The sequence below is a fragment of the Pholcus phalangioides genome, unplaced genomic scaffold (genome assembly GCF_987345545.1).
Source record: "Pholcus phalangioides strain wild (caught in Gottingen) unplaced genomic scaffold, Ppha-v1.0 ptg000007l_1, whole genome shotgun sequence".
Lineage (NCBI taxonomy): Eukaryota > Metazoa > Arthropoda > Arachnida > Araneae > Pholcidae > Pholcus > Pholcus phalangioides.
The window spans coordinates 44,201,013-44,223,673 of NW_028301600.1; the positions used below are offsets into that span (position 1 = coordinate 44,201,013).

At 34.3% G+C, this 22,661-nt stretch overlaps 1 protein-coding gene across 3 annotated transcripts in view; it reads left to right on the forward strand.

Moving 5' to 3' along the window:
* The window catches only part of LOC149085341 (transforming acidic coiled-coil-containing protein 3-like), a 53,364-nt gene that overhangs the window by 8,379 nt on the left and 22,324 nt on the right, over positions 1-22,661 (forward strand). For 2 of the 3 annotated variants that reach the window (XM_089233304.1, XM_089233305.1), the window contains exons 3-4: positions 20,353-20,488; positions 21,867-21,921. In XM_089233304.1, the coding sequence (XP_089089430.1) occupies positions 20,353-20,488; positions 21,867-21,921 (191 nt within the window). Of the gene's footprint in view, positions 1-1,603; positions 1,694-20,352; positions 20,489-21,866; positions 21,922-22,661 lie in introns of those variants that run through there. The other variant, XM_089233306.1, reaches the window with a different exon arrangement.

The following is a 22,661-nucleotide window of genomic DNA, read 5'->3' on the forward strand; positions in this document are numbered from 1 at the left end:
TCAGAGCTACATTGCTAAAATAGTGTTAGCTTCATCTATTGAAAAACTCTGAAACTAACTGCTCGAGTTACCTTCATCTTGCACTAAACGGAAAGATTTTTTATTTAAACAAGAAAGTGGACTTTCAAAAGAGCCTAAAATGGGATGAACTTCTTCTTGCTGCAAGTCCTTGAAATTACATTTTTAGTTATGAATTAAAAATCTGTATCCATGATTTCCGTAAGACGGGAATTACGCTATAAAATTTTGATATAAGATCGATCTTTACAAAACCTGAAAAATGCAACCAATAAGTGTATTTATTGGTTACATCCGGGCTTATTGGTTGTTTTTACAAATTTTGTAAAAATCTTCTATCAAACTTTTATAATGTAATCCCGGCCTATGACAAAGAATTCAAGCGTGCTTCCTTGAAAAAAACGGAACATTTTTATGAAGAACTGCGATCGCCAAAAAATATGAAAACCGGCAAGTCCCATAAAATACGGGTCATATAGTCACACCGATCATGTAAAAAATGAATTTTTTTAAAATATAGAATACTTTATTTATTCACTGCAAGTTTGCTGAATTGGTTGAAATTTTAAAAAATGAAATTTTGGCTCGAAACATCGTTTTGGCATCCCTTTGGTGCATAGAGGCGCGTATAAGTTACATTAGCGCACGGATCACGCAATGAAAGCGTTCGCAATTGGGTGTTTAGTAATTTGTATGGTGTTGTGAATGATTCTTGAGCTGTTTTCACACACACACACTGACCCACCTGGAATCGGTTTTTTCAACTAACATAAAAAAAAAAGGAAAGAAAAGAACACAAAGGAAGTTTGTATACCCACGAGCGGATTAGAACTGTTGCAGAGGGTCGTGCGTTGCACGATCGGCGCGCTAGTGTATACGCGCCTTTAGCCGCACCATTTAAATTATTCCAAAACTCGCAGTTGTGTTTCTAGATAAATACATTTTTCTCTGTGAATCACTACATCCAATATTTTCGTGGTTCGAATATTGCTGACAAAATATTTTTCGTTAATTTTTTTGCATTTTTTTTTTCTTCATCCCTGATTTGACGCTCCTCTTATAGCGGCTCCCCTTGTGCCACACCCCTAGAGCCACTGATGAGCGTGGCCCTTTATTTTCCCTGCAGGTCTTAATTAGCTGTTCTAGGTTAATTATTATTATTTTGCAATATTTGGCAATGCTTGCTAATGTTTTAGTGAATACCAAATGTCCTGTTTTCATCCCCAGATATGTAGTCATCCTATTACATAAGCAAGTTTAGCTAAATGATGTTTTTTTGTTTTGATTTTCTTCAAGAACAGAAATGCATTGGATAATGTTTTCGAAATCCGAATTTTCAACTGGAATTTTTTTAAATTGCGGAATTTTTTCCCATTGATGTTGGCTTCCAACTATAAACGCCAAAATCGCCAGATCAACCAGTTCAGTAATTTTCAAAAAAAAAATTAAATTTTAATCCTTTAAAAAGCTTTTTTTAGATTTAGAAAAAGCAAACTTAATTTTTCTTAATTTTATCATCTAAAAATATATAAATAGTAAAATAAAAAAAAGAAGCACATTTTTGAAAACAAGGAGTGCTCCGAACTTCATTGGTATGTATAGTTTGCGAGGTTTTATTTTCCCTAATATGGCAACGAATCCATCATTAACAAAGCGAGGAGTTTGGCGGAAAACAGTGAGTCAGATATTTGAAAACATTTATATTTATTAACTTATATATGTTGAATTCGAAATTGAATAATTTTTTTAAAGCTTAAAGAAATGGGATAGGCTTCACCATTTCCGTCTCTGATTATTAAAAATGTGAAAATATTGTTTTCCTAGAGGTTATGGTTGCCTTCTCATTGTCATACAACGGAAATAAACATTGCTAAAATATGTTGGTTTTTCTATTATTTTTGATGAGATCTTAAATGAAGTAGGGAAGACTGTTTTACCCAGCAAAATTATTTTTTGTACTTTTTTTTTGCCCTCCGTTTTTACCGTGAAATTTCTCTAAATTAATTTTAGTATCTGTATAAAATATATGAAATTTAAATTACCTTCCTTTCTTACTGTGATGATGAAATATGAATTTTTAGAGAAGGCAAAAACGTTCCAAGGTACAACATGAGTCTTGTATTTTGGAACATGTTGTGTTGTCGCTTAAAAACAGGATGAAATTATAAATGAAAGAAACTGCAAATATTCTACAATATTCTCTGGAGGAAAGAATATTTTCTCCTTGATGAAAGAAATTCTCCTAAAGATTATTCTCGCGAATTTTACATCTCTAGATCTGTGTGATCAACATATCGTGGTGTTTGCAAGTACTGTGTTTCAGACTTAGAATAAGACTAATTTTGGTGCTTGTGGAAATATAGTAAATATCATTTTAATTTTTAAATTTTATTTTCTGAGTATATTTTAATCATATCTGTTCAGTTTTTAATTATGAAAATTGCGTTCAAAATTTTAATATATAATTTAAAAAAAATCAAGTCATGTATCCCTCTATTTTTTTCGAATGTGTCTTAAAAGATTTTTTGGAAAATAATTAAAGAAATTTGAAAAATTATTTAGTGAACTAATTGACGAATGAATGAAGTCATGTAAAAAACTCATGGTTTTTATGAAGACTCTGTTGATTTTTAAAATGCATTAATACTTGCTGGGGTCAAAATGACCTCACGACGGCAGTTACACACAGACTTTTCACAATGCCAGTTAAGGGTTAAATATTGAACTATTTGAGGTGCTACTTGTGCTGCAGGCCGGGACGAAGATTGTTTTAAAATGTTGAAATGTGCAATAACCGAGTTGTACCAGAATTGAAGACCTTGAGCGAAAAGTTTTAAAATCTTTAGTTCTTTCAGTTCCTTTGATGCCAGATGATTACATTAGACAAACTAAAATCTTTTCAAAATAAATCCGCCCACTTCGTTCTTAACTATTGGTCATCCTCTGCCTCCGTCACTGAACTCAAGCGCCAACTCAATATGCAACCGTTTTTTACCCGTAGATATCTCTTGATTATCTTTCCTTTTTAAAATCCTTCATGACCATTTTCATATCAACACCTCAAATTTTCTAACTCAAGTTCATACTTTTCAAAAAGAATTGACCATTCACAAAAATTGAAACCCATCTTTGCATCCACAGATTGTTTCAAATTTAGTTTCTTTCCTCGAACAATAACCGAATGGAACAACCTCCCGTCAAATATTATTGATTGTACAACAGTTTCCAATTTTCTTTGTAACATCAATCTTCACCTCCACATTCCCTTGTATAGGCCTCGGCCAACCAATATTGAATAAATAAGTTAGAGATACATCTGTGCTATATCGGTGGTAGGTTATAAAATATTTTCTTTCCTCTCCTTTTAATGAAATTCACTTGAATAAAGTTTTTGTTAGACACATCCGACATTATAGACATTTTTTCCAATACATTTTACCAGGAAATAGCCAAATATGGATAAAAGAGAAGGAATGGTTTCTAAAGTTTTTGTAGTAGGGAAGTGTAGAAATAAAATTCACACACAAAGTATATATTGTATTCACAAAAAGCAAAAGAAGAGTTAAAAATTAGTTTGGGTTGAGTATTCATAACATAACATAATTTACTGGTCCCCAGTCAATTACAATAAAACTGTAAAAATCACAATTTACAGTTAAATTACATATTTTAAAGAAAATACAAAGAAAGAAAAATTATATTTGAATGGACACGCAGTAGAACTGTTAATTTATAATGTGATGAAGAAAGCTGGAACAGGGAAGACTATAACTATGTATAAAAGCTAGTAAAATGCTGCTGACCTTATGACATTTCTAAATCTCTCCAAAGTAAGCTTTATGCTGTTCCCAAGGTACATGATGTCCTACCATTTTATGAAAAAAATTAATTTTATTCACAGTGCTTAGTATGATTGAGCACTTAGTATGGTTTTTTCAGGTGACTGCATGGATTATAACTGTTAAATATAGTTCGTCAAACTTGTAATGTTGAGAAGAAACACAGTGTGAAAACATTAACTCAACTTTTTAACTGAAATGTTGCATGGTCATAGCTGAAACAACACTTAATTGTGAGGTTATATATTTCTAATCTCTTGCACTCCAAAAACACCAGCTAGAATGTTAAAAATATTTGAAGAGTGTTTCAAGGTTTACTATGCTCAAGGTGTAACAGTTTCCCAATCATGTATTTTACTTGGCTACAGAACTATTTTTCCTTCATAATTCTGCTTTTGAGTTGGATGATATGATCAACCCCTCTCCCCCACCCTATTCCGAATCCCTGCCTGGCCCAGACTTCCAGAAATTGATTGTACAGTAAAACTTTGGTAAGTCGTCACTCCGGTTGTCTGATTTTCTTCCATCCCATCTACCTTTCATAGGTAACAATTTTATTTAACCCTCATTTACTTGTTGCTAATTTCTGTTCACTCGTCACTACTGAAAAGTTTGGAAGAGAGGAACAGATGTTTTCTTTGGCAAAATAAAAGAGCTTGGTTGTGTGAGAACTCATTGTTATATGTTCCAATACAACTATAAAAGCTTTATGTATCAAAAAGGATAAGCTCGAATGACAAAAGTGACACAAAAAAGTTCCTTTGCTGACTGAAAAAAACAAGTTCTTGTGTGTGTGTGAAGCGTTAGGAACTGTTCAAACTGGGCCTAATTTCTGCATGGCCAAGGGAGGTATTTTCCAATAACCTCAACTTTAATGAGGAGCTTCAAATTTGAGCAAAATATATTTGTTGACAAAACAAACATGTTTTCCCAAGTGGAGGAGGCCTGATGTCTCCTCTACCCTGCCCTTTGTCCCTTCAAGTCAATATCAGTCCCTGAATTTTGTATTATTTTATGTACCATCAACTACTGCTAAAGTATTTAAAGCACTAAAATTAAATATATTGGTGAAAAAGTTGACTATTCTAACTGTTGCTCTGATTTTTGTCTGAATTAAAAAATAATTGGTATAAGCTGTAAGTGTAGTGTGTATTTAACAGAATTTTTTCACTTTTTTTTTTTTTTTTAGTTTCATTGTATTTAGCCCTTTAAACGGTTTTATAATTTTCCTGATCTGTATTATAATTGCTGTATTTGAAATTGAAAAACCTTTGTAAATTGTCACTTATTTTAAAAATTATTCTTTTTTCTGATTACGAGCTGATAACTGCTCCCCCCAGCAAGGAAATTTACTCCACCCATCGCTTTTATTTCTCTCACTATGATATAAAAATACTGTCGTGACATGTGGCTTTCTATAGGAAAAGAAATCCTTATTTTTGTGGAAAAAAAATCTTTGTAGAATTTAATATTAATATACTGAGTATATTTCTTTACTAAAAGAAAAGAAAAACACAATCTCTTTTTCTCGCATCTAACCTTGAACAAGAACTGACTCCACCCGCTGGCAGTTGATTGGTTGGGGGGGGGGTGGGAGATAGAAAACATGTTTTATGTTAAAAATACCTTCAATGCATTTTTAGAAGACAATACTTTGGGGTGACTGAAATAAAGCATATCAAGTTTGACAGGATATCTCTGCGTTGCCACTGAAAGGGTTAACTTAGTTTTATGTTATTTAAGGCCTCTTTCAATGGAGCGGATGCGGGTCCGGAAGAATTTTTAACAATTGGTTTATACTGAGCCTTTCAGATGAGGCGAAATTTGCCCGCAACTTCGAAGTGTTCATGCGGGTCCGGATGTCGTCCGCATGTGTCAAAACCTAAGTGCGAGCTCCGCATCCGCTCATATAAGTTTTGGCAGTTAGGTTATTTGGAGCTATTCAGACGATGCAGATGTTGGGCGAATTCGTCCTCATTTTTGGCTACTTTTTAAAGATGATTTTGCACAGAATTTTTTTAATTATTTGCCATAAATACCCTTAAAAACACCATATGTAGGTCCCTGTTCATCAATATGATGTACCCATATACGTTTATCCCTCCGTTTCCTTCCGAGATGCAGATATAGCGACTTTAACTGCCTTTTGTCCATACTTTACAATTTTATACAATAAAACCTGCCAACAACGGCCGCTGACGGTACCAAAATTATAAGCCGTTCATTCAAGTAGTTCATTTATGTAATTCATTATGAATATTTTAATTGAATAAATACTTTAACTTTTAAAATGAATTTTAAAATTTTAATTTTTTTTCTTTTTAAATATTTAAAATTATTTAAAAAATATAAATATTTAAAATTATTTAAAATATATAAATATTTAAAATTATTTAAAAAATATAAATATTTAAAATTATTTAAAATATATAAATATTTAAAATTATTTAAAAAATATAAATATTTAAAATTATTTTAAATATTTATTTTTTAAATTTTTGATCTTTCAATTTTTTTAAACTTAAAAAAAAAACCTTTTTATTAAACAACCTTCAACTTTATCCACGTATGCCGTTCACTCAGAGCCGGATTAATACGTTTGACGGCCCTAAGCACTTTAATAGCTTTGGTGACCCCCCCCCAATACCTACAAGTATATTTTACTCAATATTCAGTCTATAAACTAAAAAATTGAAATTTTATACTTCAGAAGTGACTAATCTAGGGATTGGATTTCACTCTAAAAGGTTTATGAAAGTTATTTTATAAAACTTCATAAAAGCAACCAATAAATTTATCGGATGCATTCAAGCAAATGGAACCGGTGATCTTATTGGTTGAATTTTTCACGTTTTATCAAAGAGCTTTTACAAAACTGTTACAGTGTAATCCCGGCCTAGGACAGAATTGTGATGTGAATATTTCTAAGCACAGACATTTTGAAAGTCTCCACCCCTACTCTTTTTTCTACTTTGCAGTCTTTGATATCTCCTGAATTTTTTTCTGGAACATCATTGGTCGTTTTTGGAATTTTTCTTTCATATTTTCTAAAAAGACAGATCTTAGATTTTTTTTGAAATTATTTTAAGATATTTTCTCCCATCGACTACTTGTGCAGATCGAACTGAAGGCATAATTATACCCATATTCTATGGGGCTCTAGATTGAACCAGCAAAGAATGGCTCTAGGCTGCATATGGGGAATCGGGGCCCCGCGAATATCACCCGCTGAATCGGGGGTGAAAGAGAAAAATAATTGCAAAAATTGCGAAAAAATAGTGTTTTTTTATGCACGAATTTCGAACTAAAGATGTGGGCGAAACACCTGCATCTTTAGTGCTCATGTGAAAGGGGATGTGGGTAAAAGGGGCCTAACAATTAAAAAAATGAAAACCATTTTTTTATTGTAATTTATGGATTTATTATTTTAATTTTATTTGTATTTGAATAAATTATAATATTTTAAGTTTATACGATTTTTACGATATCACACTCAAAACTGATACGTTGCTTAAGCTGTCACAATTTCTTGAAAACTTAAGTGATGACTTATCAAGGTTTTATTATATTTATCAAATTTTTCGTTCATTATAAATTTAGTGTTGATTCAATTCATCAATAAGTAGAAAGGTTCTTGCTATTGGATAAGAGTAGGGCTTGATAATGTAAACGCAGGGCCACAGGCAGTGTTATGTATGAGGTGCCTGGATGCCCTTCAGAAAGAATGGAGTTGCTGACATGAAGTAGACAACAGGGTCCAAAAAGAAATTATTTTTCTATAGTACCAATAATACCATCTCGCCCATATAAGGCATGGTATGTGCAGGGCTGGACAAACCATAAAAAAATCTAAGCATCAAAAAATTTTTTTACTGAAAGGGAAAGGTTTAAAATAATGGTTCTTTTTTGATTTTTTAAGGGCATAGTGATGTGCTGCTATAAATTCCAAGCATTTTGTGCTGCTCTCAGCCTGCAGTTAAGTAACTACACAAAGATACTTATAGGTGTCAATACCAATTTTTAGTCACCATGGCAATCTGGTGCTTCGTCATGTGTATGGACCAGGGTTAGCAAACTGGGCTCAGCCCACCTAGAAAAACCCACCAGGTTTTTGCTCAAAAGTGGGTTTTTGTTAAAAATCATTTGTTAGCATACAAAATACCACTTACATTTATCATTAGCAAAACAACTTTACTTATTAAGCCTTAGTTATTTTTTTAAAATAGTAGTTAATGTTATACAGCTGAATGTAATTTCTTTGCATGGGAGAATAAATTGTTATCCTAATGTATACAAAGGCCCACCTACAAAAACGCACTAGGTTTTTGCTAAGAATCATTTATCAGCCCACAAATCTCAATTACATAGTCTTTAACAAATCAACTTATCTACTTTTCTAGCCTTAGGGTTTTTATTTATTTTTTCAAATAGAAATATTTATATACCAGCTAAATAAAATTTCTTTTTCATGGAAGAATAGAATGTTATCCTAATGTATAAGGAGTAACAGGCCCACCTACAAAAACCCACTGTGTTTTTGCTAGAAAGCGGGTTTTGCTGAAAATCATGTTAGCCACATATCCCACTTATTTATAGTCTTTAGCAAAATGAAAAAAAACTTTTTAGCCTTAAGTTTTTTATAACCTGTATAAAAATTAATCTAGTAAGAATCCTATATGAGCCTATTCACATAATAATCATTAGCATCACTATGAAGCACAGGATGATTGCCTCAGAAATCAATGTTAAAATTGCATATTTAACTGAGGAAGTTTAGAACTTTGGAGTTTTAGCCACATTAGTAATTTTTAAAATTGAATTCTTTGTTTTCAAATTCTTGAATATGTTTGAAGATAGAAGCTGAGAAAATTTTAACCCTCATTTACTTGTTGCTAATTTCTGTTCACTCGTCACTACTGAAAAGTTTGGAAGAGAGGAACAGATGTTTTCTTTGGCAAAATAAAAGAGCTTGGTTGTGTGAGAACTCATTGTTATATGTTCCAATACAACTATAAAAGCTTTATGTATCAAAAAGGATAAGCTCGAATGACAAAAGTGACACAAAAAAGTTCCTTTGCTGACTGAAAAAAACAAGTTCTTGTGTGTGTGTGAAGCGTTAGGAACTGTTCAAACTGGGCCTAATTTCTGCATGGCCAAGGGAGGTATTTTCCAATAACCTCAACTTTAATGAGGAGCTTCAAATTTGAGCAAAATATATTTGTTGACAAAACAAACATGTTTTCCCAAGTGGAGGAGGCCTGATGTCTCCTCTACCCTGCCCTTTGTCCCTTCAAGTCAATATCAGTCCCTGAATTTTGTATTATTTTATGTACCATCAACTACTGCTAAAGTATTTAAAGCACTAAAATTAAATATATTGGTGAAAAAGTTGACTATTCTAACTGTTGCTCTGATTTTTGTCTGAATTAAAAAATAATTGGTATAAGCTGTAAGTGTAGTGTGTATTTAACAGAATTTTTTCACTTTTTTTTTTTTTTTTAGTTTCATTGTATTTAGCCCTTTAAACGGTTTTATAATTTTCCTGATCTGTATTATAATTGCTGTATTTGAAATTGAAAAACCTTTGTAAATTGTCACTTATTTTAAAAATTATTCTTTTTTCTGATTACGAGCTGATAACTGCTCCCCCCAGCAAGGAAATTTACTCCACCCATCGCTTTTATTTCTCTCACTATGATATAAAAATACTGTCGTGACATGTGGCTTTCTATAGGAAAAGAAATCCTTATTTTTGTGGAAAAAAAATCTTTGTAGAATTTAATATTAATATACTGAGTATATTTCTTTACTAAAAGAAAAGAAAAACACAATCTCTTTTTCTCGCATCTAACCTTGAACAAGAACTGACTCCACCCGCTGGCAGTTGATTGGTTGGGGGGGGGGGTGGGAGATAGAAAACATGTTTTATGTTAAAAATACCTTCAATGCATTTTTAGAAGACAATACTTTGGGGTGACTGAAATAAAGCATATCAAGTTTGACAGGATATCTCTGCGTTGCCACTGAAAGGGTTAACTTAGTTTTATGTTATTTAAGGCCTCTTTCAATGGAGCGGATGCGGGTCCGGAAGAATTTTTAACAATTGGTTTATACTGAGCCTTTCAGATGAGGCGAAATTTGCCCGCAACTTCGAAGTGTTCATGCGGGTCCGGATGTCGTCCGCATGTGTCAAAACCTAAGTGCGAGCTCCGCATCCGCTCATATAAGTTTTGGCAGTTAGGTTATTTGGAGCTATTCAGACGATGCAGATGTTGGGCGAATTCGTCCTCATTTTTGGCTACTTTTTAAAGATGATTTTGCACAGAATTTTTTTAATTATTTGCCATAAATACCCTTAAAAACACCATATGTAGGTCCCTGTTCATCAATATGATGTACCCATATACGTTTATCCCTCCGTTTCCTTCCGAGATGCAGATATAGCGACTTTAACTGCCTTTTGTCCATACTTTACAATTTTATACAATAAAACCTGCCAACAACGGCCGCTGACGGTACCAAAATTATAAGCCGTTCATTCAAGTAGTTCATTTATGTAATTCATTATGAATATTTTAATTGAATAAATACTTTAACTTTTAAAATGAATTTTAAAATTTTAATTTTTTTTCTTTTTAAATATTTAAAATTATTTAAAAAATATAAATATTTAAAATTATTTAAAATATATAAATATTTAAAATTATTTAAAAAATATAAATATTTAAAATTATTTAAAATATATAAATATTTAAAATTATTTAAAAAATATAAATATTTAAAATTATTTTAAATATTTATTTTTTAAATTTTTGATCTTTCAATTTTTTTAAACTTAAAAAAAAAACCTTTTTATTAAACAACCTTCAACTTTATCCACGTATGCCGTTCACTCAGAGCCGGATTAATACGTTTGACGGCCCTAAGCACTTTAATAGCTTTGGTGACCCCCCCCCAATACCTACAAGTATATTTTACTCAATATTCAGTCTATAAACTAAAAAATTGAAATTTTATACTTCAGAAGTGACTAATCTAGGGATTGGATTTCACTCTAAAAGGTTTATGAAAGTTATTTTATAAAACTTCATAAAAGCAACCAATAAATTTATCGGATGCATTCAAGCAAATGGAACCGGTGATCTTATTGGTTGAATTTTTCACGTTTTATCAAAGAGCTTTTACAAAACTGTTACAGTGTAATCCCGGCCTAGGACAGAATTGTGATGTGAATATTTCTAAGCACAGACATTTTGAAAGTCTCCACCCCTACTCTTTTTTCTACTTTGCAGTCTTTGATATCTCCTGAATTTTTTTCTGGAACATCATTGGTCGTTTTTGGAATTTTTCTTTCATATTTTCTAAAAAGACAGATCTTAGATTTTTTTTGAAATTATTTTAAGATATTTTCTCCCATCGACTACTTGTGCAGATCGAACTGAAGGCATAATTATACCCATATTCTATGGGGCTCTAGATTGAACCAGCAAAGAATGGCTCTAGGCTGCATATGGGGAATCGGGGCCCCGCGAATATCACCCGCTGAATCGGGGGTGAAAGAGAAAAATAATTGCAAAAATTGCGAAAAAATAGTGTTTTTTTATGCACGAATTTCGAACTAAAGATGTGGGCGAAACACCTGCATCTTTAGTGCTCATGTGAAAGGGGATGTGGGTAAAAGGGGCCTAACAATTAAAAAAATGAAAACCATTTTTTTATTGTAATTTATGGATTTATTATTTTAATTTTATTTGTATTTGAATAAATTATAATATTTTAAGTTTATACGATTTTTACGATATCACACTCAAAACTGATACGTTGCTTAAGCTGTCACAATTTCTTGAAAACTTAAGTGATGACTTATCAAGGTTTTATTATATTTATCAAATTTTTCGTTCATTATAAATTTAGTGTTGATTCAATTCATCAATAAGTAGAAAGGTTCTTGCTATTGGATAAGAGTAGGGCTTGATAATGTAAACGCAGGGCCACAGGCAGTGTTATGTATGAGGTGCCTGGATGCCCTTCAGAAAGAATGGAGTTGCTGACATGAAGTAGACAACAGGGTCCAAAAAGAAATTATTTTTCTATAGTACCAATAATACCATCTCGCCCATATAAGGCATGGTATGTGCAGGGCTGGACAAACCATAAAAAAATCTAAGCATCAAAAAATTTTTTTACTGAAAGGGAAAGGTTTAAAATAATGGTTCTTTTTTGATTTTTTAAGGGCATAGTGATGTGCTGCTATAAATTCCAAGCATTTTGTGCTGCTCTCAGCCTGCAGTTAAGTAACTACACAAAGATACTTATAGGTGTCAATACCAATTTTTAGTCACCATGGCAATCTGGTGCTTCGTCATGTGTATGGACCAGGGTTAGCAAACTGGGCTCAGCCCACCTAGAAAAACCCACCAGGTTTTTGCTCAAAAGTGGGTTTTTGTTAAAAATCATTTGTTAGCATACAAAATACCACTTACATTTATCATTAGCAAAACAACTTTACTTATTAAGCCTTAGTTATTTTTTTAAAATAGTAGTTAATGTTATACAGCTGAATGTAATTTCTTTGCATGGGAGAATAAATTGTTATCCTAATGTATACAAAGGCCCACCTACAAAAACGCACTAGGTTTTTGCTAAGAATCATTTATCAGCCCACAAATCTCAATTACATAGTCTTTAACAAATCAACTTATCTACTTTTCTAGCCTTAGGGTTTTTATTTATTTTTTCAAATAGAAATATTTATATACCAGCTAAATAAAATTTCTTTTTCATGGAAGAATAGAATGTTATCCTAATGTATAAGGAGTAACAGGCCCACCTACAAAAACCCACTGTGTTTTTGCTAGAAAGCGGGTTTTGCTGAAAATCATGTTAGCCACATATCCCACTTATTTATAGTCTTTAGCAAAATGAAAAAAAACTTTTTAGCCTTAAGTTTTTTATAACCTGTATAAAAATTAATCTAGTAAGAATCCTATATGAGCCTATTCACATAATAATCATTAGCATCACTATGAAGCACAGGATGATTGCCTCAGAAATCAATGTTAAAATTGCATATTTAACTGAGGAAGTTTAGAACTTTGGAGTTTTAGCCACATTAGTAATTTTTAAAATTGAATTCTTTGTTTTCAAATTCTTGAATATGTTTGAAGATAGAAGCTGAGAAAATTTATAAAGTTATATGCTGAACCTACTTATGAGTTAGCCATGTAATAAATTGATCTAAACTTTTTCTTCATCTTTTACCAAGTATGAAAATAAAAACAACTGTTTTTATTACTTTTTAATGTTTAACTATCGATTAATATAGTTTAAGATCTAAAAAAATAACTAGCCATTGAAGAAATTTTGCATCTTTAATTGAAGCATTTTTCTGAATCTGTTTCCTGAAATTTGTGTGAGAAAGGTAGGAAGTGGAATGAGAAGGACGAAAGAGAGTAGTTTTCATGTAGGAGGAGAGAGATCTATGAGATGATGAACGCCATATATAGAAAAATTTGTTCAGAACCCTATTTTATCTTTCTCTCTCATTTTAGTGATATTTTTTTAATGGTGGTGTACAGAGCTGGAGACTAATCCCATGTACCAGATCGACTAAAAAAATTAGATTTGGTGCCTAAATTGAAGTCGAAGGGCAGCAGAAAAATATATTAAAAATTACGCCAGTGTGTCTGCTAGCACACAAAGGGGTCCCCAAGTCCTGGATAAGCCAAAAAATGCACTAATTTGGACCAATTTTGACAAAAAAAATTTCTTGGTACCTATGAAATTTTGCTGGTGTCTATTTTTTTTGATTTTTTAAGCCTTTTTGTTATATTTATTAGTAAGCATGTTGAATGTGGATCCCGCTCATGACATTACTGTGATGGAGGTGCTTGATAATGAGTATTGAAGGAATAGAAAAAACTTAAATTTTTGATTTATTAGGGCTGTAAGATATTGTGTTGTGTATCAGTAGCATTCACTAAAGAAAGAAAATCAGTCAATAAAAATCAATGCAAGCCAATCAAAGGGACGAACAATCACAGATTGATTTATCAAATTCTTAAATGAAAACAGATTATTCATAAAGCAGGGCTTGACTAATCCCAGGTGGACATAGCGACTATAAAATTGGTATTGGTGCCTAAAATTTTCTTTGTGATTGCTAAATTGGAGTCTGAATGACACAAAATTTTCCGATTTCATGAAAGGGTATCTTTTAACATAGGAAAAAGGAAGTCCTGTAAAAGTCATAATAAACAATTATTTAGGACAATTTTTCTTGACATAAAAATTATTTTCTTGGCTCCTAAGAAATTCGGCTGTCTAAAATTTGTTTTTTTTTCAAGCCCTATTATGGAGTCCCACATCGAACATGCTTACTAATGAATATATAATATCATTACATAAAATATCACTGTAATGAGATATAAAATAGGGTTCTGAATGAATTTTTTTATGGCCCTCACCACCATCTCTTGCATCTCCTTCTACGTGAACTATACTTCTTGGTCCTTCTCTCTGGACCTTCCAACCTTTCTCACACACCAGGAAAAAGACCCTGTCCATACACATACCACACCTTATATTGGCCAGATGATATTGTCGGTACCATAGAAAAATTTCTTTGTGGAACCTGTTGTGTGTGTGTCCACTTTATGTCAGCAACTCTATTCTTTCTGAAGGGTGTCCAGGCACCTTGTATCGTATGTAACACTGTCTGCGGCCCTGTGTTACATTATCACCTCCCCCACCCTAATATAATAAGACCCTTTCTACTTCTTGAATTGAGTCAAAACTAAATTTATAATGAATGAAAAATTTTATAAATACGACCAATTTCTGGGAGCCTGGGCCAGGCAGATCTGGGGGAAGAATATCAAAAACAAGTTCTTTACCTACCGAGTCTGGGGCGACCAATAGATGGCACCTTCATTTTCCACCCAACCCACTGGTTGGAAATTGCCGTATGGCGATATGACCAGAGTTGGTATGCTGAAAAGTAGTGTTATTGTCAAGTAAAATACATGGTTGGGGAACTGTTGTACCTTGAACATACTAAAGCCACTGTTTATGGCAATAACATAAACAATTTGACGGAATTGAAAAATGTGATACAGCGACATGTTTGTAACATTCGTCCTGATGTGCTAAGAGCTGCTGTTGAGGATGCAGTAATGTGATTTAACTTGCTTTCAGAAAATGGTGGATGCCACGTTGAACATGCTCTGTAACATGTTTTAGAAATGATTGAAAACATTTTAAACTGATGTCTTGTCTTATTTCGTTTAACAATATTGCATACAGTGACATTCCCCGCTAGTGGTGATTTTTTTAACTTTTTTTGCGGAAAATTGAATCCCAACCTCCTGTAAACTATTACCTAGTTTGATAATATTTTGTCCAGTAGTTTTCCTTTTATGGCCATTTCAAAGTGTAACTTTAATTATAGAGACCCTGTAATTTGGTATAATCCTTTCTTTTTCTTGGCAATTTCTTCCTACTGCTTGTAGGTTTGCTATTTTCTTCCTTTTGTTATCGCTGGGATCATAAATAGTTATTACTGTGGCTCGGATTTTTATGACCTGAAAATCTTAAAAATATGCAAGCATTTATGATCTAAAAACATAGAAATATGACCTTATAATTTTCATTATTTAATCTTTTCTTTTTCAATTATTGTTTTTTATGGTATAACATTAAAAAATAAATGGAAAATGTATTGTTTTAAATGAATAAGAAGTTTAAAATAGTTTTTAATTAGAACTATCTCACCAAATTTAAATAAAATGGTGCCCATCTTATTCACAATTACTATTCCAGTATCTTCTATAATTGCATAGAATTATGTGATGTATTTTTAAATGGTAAAAGAAAACTGATTGTATTTCGTTTCCTCTAAGAAATAGCCTATTTGAACAAATCATTTTGCAAAATTCTTTTAAAAAATTTGAAAAATTACCAGATGCATCAATATTTGAAGAAACCCTGCAGTCTCACTGCTTCTTTTTTAGCTAAATAGCAGTGTTGCTGCATATTAAATTGCCTTTATTCTGGAACTTTGACATATTCAACAAAATAAAATTGTACCATCGGTGCTTTCTTTCAAAACGAACGCGGCCCAGGCTCTATCAACTTCAGCCAATTTTAGGCATTGGCTCTATCAAGGGGTGACCATCAGTGCTAAAAATATTGTCACCAAATTCCTGGAAAATTCCTTAACATTTTTACTTTTTGAACATTTAAATTTTGGCCGGCCAGAACTATACCTGAATAATAAAGACCACCTAGAGGACAGTGGCAAATTTCAATGATAAAAATGAAAAAGAACAAAAACAGATTTTTACTTTAAAACATAATGCAAAAAATCACTGTCATGGAGTTTTGGAGATTTACAGTTAGGAGCAAGGGGGTGGGTGGATATTGCTTAACTGTGCATGCACCCATTAGTTAATTTGGGGAATTTCTAATGAATTGGTACATACCGGAAGTGTGTTCCTAGTTTGTGTGGCTCTGACGTATTTGTGTTCTACTGACCCAGTCCCCAAAGCAGAATGTTTAGCACTGTTTTGCGACGAGCCCTCGGCTGACTGGAAATGTTCTGCGGTAAAAATCCCCATACATGTAATAGTGTTTATTGCACTTTTTCTTAATTCTTCCGAATTGTTCTGTGATGTACGTTGCAGATTTTGGCACATTCTGCTTTGGGAGGTGCAATCATTTTTGAAGTGAAAATGACAGCTTCTCTCCTGAGCTTTTATGCTATGTGCATATATCCGGTTGAAAGTCTGCCTGCTCTTTGCAGAGAAACTTTTTCAAATGGTAGACCAAGTTGCATTTGCTCCTCAAAGTTAGAAAACCTACTTTAACCGACCACCACTGTGCTGCCAACAAGGTTTGATCCTGGTGATCCAAGTCCAGCATGACAACCGCACAGCGATGAAAGGAAGAAACGAACCACAAAACCAAGATTGCCCCTCCTGACAAAAATACACTCATTGCCATAAAAATTTATGTACCCAGAAGAAGTCGTCAAAATGAAACGAAATTTTACACATGTTAGTACCACGTTGATATAAGTAAGTGATTAGAAAATCCAAGAAAAAGGATCATTTATTGCAGAAAAAAGTACAGATGAACAGAAGTTTTAGTACTCTGTTGGACCCCCTCTAGCGTGAATGCACGATGCGATACGAGCGGGCATTGAGGCATACAAGTTCCGTATGATGTCCTGAGACATCTCGTTCCACAGTTGCTGTAAATGCGCCTCTAGTTCGACCAACCTCGTAGGGTGTCCAACTTGCCGTTCCAAATGATCCCAGATATGCTCGATTGGTGACAAATCTGGGGATAGAGCAGGCCAGGGAAGGGTGGTAATGTGGCGGAGACAGTCTTGTGACATCCTTGCTGTGTGTGGCCTAGCATTGTCTTGTTGAAAAATAGCTCCTGGGAGCCCTGCCATGAGTGGCAACGCATGTGGCTGAAGGATGTTATGGACGTACCGCTGGGCTGTCATTGTGCCATGAATCAATATTAGGGGTGACCGTGTATCGTAAGCAATGGCACCCCATACCATGACACCAGCTGTGGGAGCGGTGTGTCGCTGTAAAGCGAAGACAGGATTGAAGCGTTCACCACGGGGCCTCCACACACGAACACGATTGTCATCACTGCTCAAGTTGAATCTCGATTCGTCGCTGAAGATGACCTGGTTCTATTCCGTTGCAGTCCAATCCCGTCGTGCTCGACACCACTCCAAACGGAGGCATTGGTGGGTGGGTGTCATTGGCAGCACACATAATGGGCGCCGCGATACCAGATGTCCTTCAGCCAGGCGCCTTGCGATGGTTCGGAAAGACACAGGGGCCCGTAGTGAAGCTGCTGCCTGTGTCTGGATAGCGGCCAATGAGGCAGTTGGCTCTACGCGTGCGTTTCGGATGATGTGACGGTCTTCTCGACGACTGGTCTGTCGAGGGCGTCCTGAACCTGGTCGCCATGTAAATGACATCTCTTCTGTCCACTGGTCCCAACACCTCCTCACAGTAAAATCAGAACGGCCTAGTTGACGAGCTACTCGCCGAGCTGACCACCCAGCTTCCATTATCCCGATGATTCTCCCCCTATCGAACTCTGACAACTGCTCATATGGTCTTCGACGGCTGCGCAACGGCATGTCTACCTCAGCATTTCCTTTGCAAACGATTAAATACACTCCAGCAAGCTCTGCTTACCAGTTTTATGCTCCAAGGAGAACTAAGTTCAACGCCCTCTAGTGGCATTACGCAATGCGCAATCACGCTGCATTTCTAATCATTTGCATATCTGCCCGACGTGTACCTTCAGGCCAACTTTCGTTTCGATCCCACAATTATTTCTTGGTGCGCAAATTTTTATGGCAATGAGTGTAGTATTTATGGCACTGCCTGGTTGGCATGAGAAAAACACATTTAACTCAAAGATCTTTTGTGTGTGTCTGTAGGTCTTATCAGAGGCGGCTCAAGCTCACTTGCCGTCCAGGTGCAAAGCCTCTTGTGCTGCCCCTAAACACAACCCAGATCTAAGCTGAAAGGGTTCTTGCCCCAGAGGACTCTGGAATATATAAACCTGATGTTTTATTCATCCAAAGCTGTACATCATTGTTTGCCCAAGAAAATGTCCTTAACCATACATCCTGCTTTTTAATTCTGTCCTGCTTTCGTACAGTTTTAAATTCTTCTAATAACACAACACAAATTTTAGTTTTAAAGTTAAATACATCGCCGGTAAATCACATTAAAATTTGAACTGTCTCACCAGATCTGACTAAAACATCACTCAGTCTATTGCATAGGAACCGTCACTCCATCCATGAAGCGAATGCCAGTTTCTTTCCCGTCATTCCATCCAGTTTCCATACATGCCAGTTTCTTTCAGTTAGAATCCATGAGGCACCACACCTTCTCATGACCGATCGATGCAGGAAAATTGGAGGAATTGCAATGCTTTATGAAGTTATCATTATTTGCAGGATCTCATTGTAGCTGAAGTACCGACAAAAATTTCTGGGAGGAAAATTTTTAGGAAATTTTTACCTTTGTGTGAATCATTTCTATGACGATGAAGGAGTGACCACAAAGACAGGAGTCAGAAAGTGCACAAGCTTCTTAGGGGAACTACTCTCAGATCATGTCTAAATCAAGATACAAGAATTGACAAGAGAGAATGTTCATAACACATACACTGGTTATAAAGGGAAATTCTCTCCCTGTCATGCGAATTCACCAGAACTAATCCACTTTGCAATGCGTTTGATATTGAAATTAGCATAATATTTCAGACACACAGAGAAACTAGTTTACATACGCTTATGTAATTTTACAATACTGACTAATTATGACATTTGAAATCAACATAATTGTAAACAGTGAAGATCCGGTAACATTGATCAGCCACGATTGTCAGCACATGATCTTGTGGATTGATCCCAGATGGTATGGTAAGGTAAGAGCATGTATGTTAAAAATGACTAGACGAGGACCCTTCCGCTAAGGGGTCTATGATTATGTTACACCGGCATGCTGGTCTCCCTCGCCATATTTGCGTTAAATATATAGCCTAGGTGTGATATACAGAGTGATTATAAAAAAACTATCCCGACATATGGGCCCCTAACTATCATACCATTCACAGAAACTGAATGAAATTTTGGCATAAGGTATTATTATGTATGCGCTCAAGAATGATATGGAAAACAGCAGTGTCACTCTAACAGTTACGGTTACAGTGAGAAAATTTCGAAAATATCAAATGGCAACACCAAGTTTTTTGTATTGGAATGTGATCTCCATTGTGAAAAACGCTAAATAGCGTTCGAACGGCAACTGTAGCATGAAAATCACCAGCAGTAGATAGACTAAAAGTGAGGACAACCAATAAGGACAGAGAAGAAGCATAAAATAAAGCATTTTATTGTGTTTCACAAATTTTCCACATGACCTTGTGGAGGACTAATCAGGCTGGGATCTCAGCCGAAGAAACGGTGTGACGAATGAAACGAACATTAATGCTCTGGTGCACGGCAAAGTCCTTTTTACTTTTTCCTTGCCTAGCTCCTCGTGCTACAGGTGCCATTCCAACGCTATTTATTGTTTTTCAGTATGGAGACCGCATTCCAATACAAAAAACCTGGTGTTGCCATTTGATATTTTCGAAATTTTCTCACTGTAACCGTAACTGTTAGAGTGACACTGTTGTTTTCCATATAATTCTTGAGCACATACCTCAAAATACCTTATGCCAAAATTTCATTCAGTTTCTGTGAATGGTATGATAGTTAGGGGCCCATATGTCGGGATAGTTTTTTTATAATCACCCCGTATATATATATATGTTAAATGAAGATGAAGTTCATTATATAATGAGTGTTTACTATATTTCTTTTGAAGTTTATGGAAAGCATATTTCATTGAATGTATACTAAATTTGCTTTTTCATTTTGATCTGTTTTAATCGTTTTCAGACATTTGAAGGACAGAGTTATACTGATCTCAAAGTGCAGTATAAATTTAATGCCCATAGCTCATTCCAGAACCATAGTGAAGCAGGTCCAGATGTAGCCCATTGTATTGAAGAAGAATTTAGAACAGCAAGCAACTGTGAGTTTTTCCTTCAATGTTTGTTTATTTAAAATATTGAAGAATTGAACTTGCTTAACACTTAAATGACTGCATATTATTTCCCATAGGCTTACTCTAAGACTAGTGATTTTCTCATTTGGAAATGAAAAACATACATATAGGAAATTAAAAATCGAGAAATCTCGTTGCTGGTCTTTTATATGTCTCAGCATTGAAACACGAGAAATCTTGTGAATGGTGGTTTAAGTGTTGATATAAGCACAGTGAACACTAGAGCTTGACAAACCTCAGGCACTAAGTTGTCATAGTGACTGGAAAATCTGTATTGACACTTAAAATTTTCTATATTTAATTGTTAAATTGGAGTCTAAGGATGACACATTTTATGATTCCATAACAGCATGTCTTACAACATATGAAATATGGTCATCAAGTCCCAGAAAAAAAACCATTTTTGGGACCACTTTTCCTGAAAAACCATGCTTGATTTTCAATAAATCCACTGGTTCTATTCTGGCTCAGAAGAGATCAATAGTTTTTATTCTGATCTTCATATTTCCTTGGCAATCTTTGATTTTTTTTTTTTTTTGGAAAAGGGGTTCACACAGGTTAAATGCAGTTCAGTATAAATGTGGCACAATTTTGTTTGCAACTGCATCGTCAATAAAGTGTTGATATTAAGTAGGCAGCTCAAAGAAATTGGCCTTTTTCTTGTATAGCTATGTGAAGTGTCGTAAAAGACACTTAGAAAATGATTGCTGAAATTATCATATTCGGATACGTTTTTAGAACATTGTCTATCTTTATGTTTTTTCTCTTTGTATTTTTATTAAATTTATCTAATTTAATTTTTTCAATGAATTTATGTTTTATATACGGTTAACAGGGCCGTAATTTCAACTTTTTCCAGGGGGGCAAAGAACGTGTACTTTTTAATATTTATAATTATAATTAATACAATTTTAACAACAATTAGTAATTTTGTTGACATTTGGCAACTTCTTGGCAAAATCCTGTATTTTTCCATATTTAGGATCTCAATGTTTCAATTTATAGTCGCCCTACTGTAGTCTATTTTTACTCATTGCATATTGACTTGAGTATATTTTTTGCTACCCTTAGCACCAATAATTGTAATAATGAAGATATATTGAGGAGCCACAGAGAAAGTACTTGAAATGATATTGTTGATTGTAACAGTTCTTTTAAGGAAACTATCATAAAATTCTTTTGTGCTTTATAGGCAAAAGGACAAAAAATTTCGCAGTGCAAAAAGTGTATGATATTGCTCTTCATTTGGAAGAATATGTATAATTTCTCTCGGGGGCTTACTTTTATTTTGGGACTAAATGATTTTTTATAATCAAAATATTTGTTTAATTTTTTTCTTTTTTAGATCTTTATACAGATTCACCTCAGTCAGGTTCTATATTAGATCCTCTCTATTCCAGGTAAATTTCTATTTGAAAAAAATATTATTGATATTAATTTTTATTGTTTGTTGCAGTGGAGTTTCGTTAATCTGAGGTGGATGGGGCCCAGGCCCCATCGGATTATCAAAAACTAAAATTATCCAAAGAACAAAAATGCTTAAATGGTGGTTTCACTTAAAAAAAAGACGTGCAAAAGCAGTACTAGCATACTTACTGTATTTTTATTCTTTAGTAAGATATAGATGCATAGGATGTGTGGGCGCGGTAGCCCGGTCGATAAGATACTCGCCTAAAGTACCAAAGGATGTTTAGAGGTGTCGCGAGTTCGATACCCGGTTCGTCCTTGTCAGTAAACTTTCCTGGCACAGGGATACAACAAAAACGGCGACTTGACCGCAGCAAAAAATTGCTACCGCAGGGGGCCCCCATCGAGGATTTAGCGTACCAACCTCTCGATGAGTATAAGAAACAAGCCTGCCGTTCGGAATCAGCAATAAATTGTAGGTCCCGGTCTAATTAGCCCTCGTGTGCAGAAAATGACCGTGGTGCGACAAAAATGATCAAAATGATCAAATGCATAGGATGTGTTTAAAAAAATGAATGTGAAAAGGGCATGAAGATGAGTGATTGAAAAGAGTTAAGGATGGGGGCGCGGTAGCCCAGGTCGGTAAGATACTCGCCTAAAGTACCAAAGGATGTTTAGAGGTATCGCGAGTTCGATACCTGGTTCGTCCTTGTCAGAAAACTTTCCTGACACA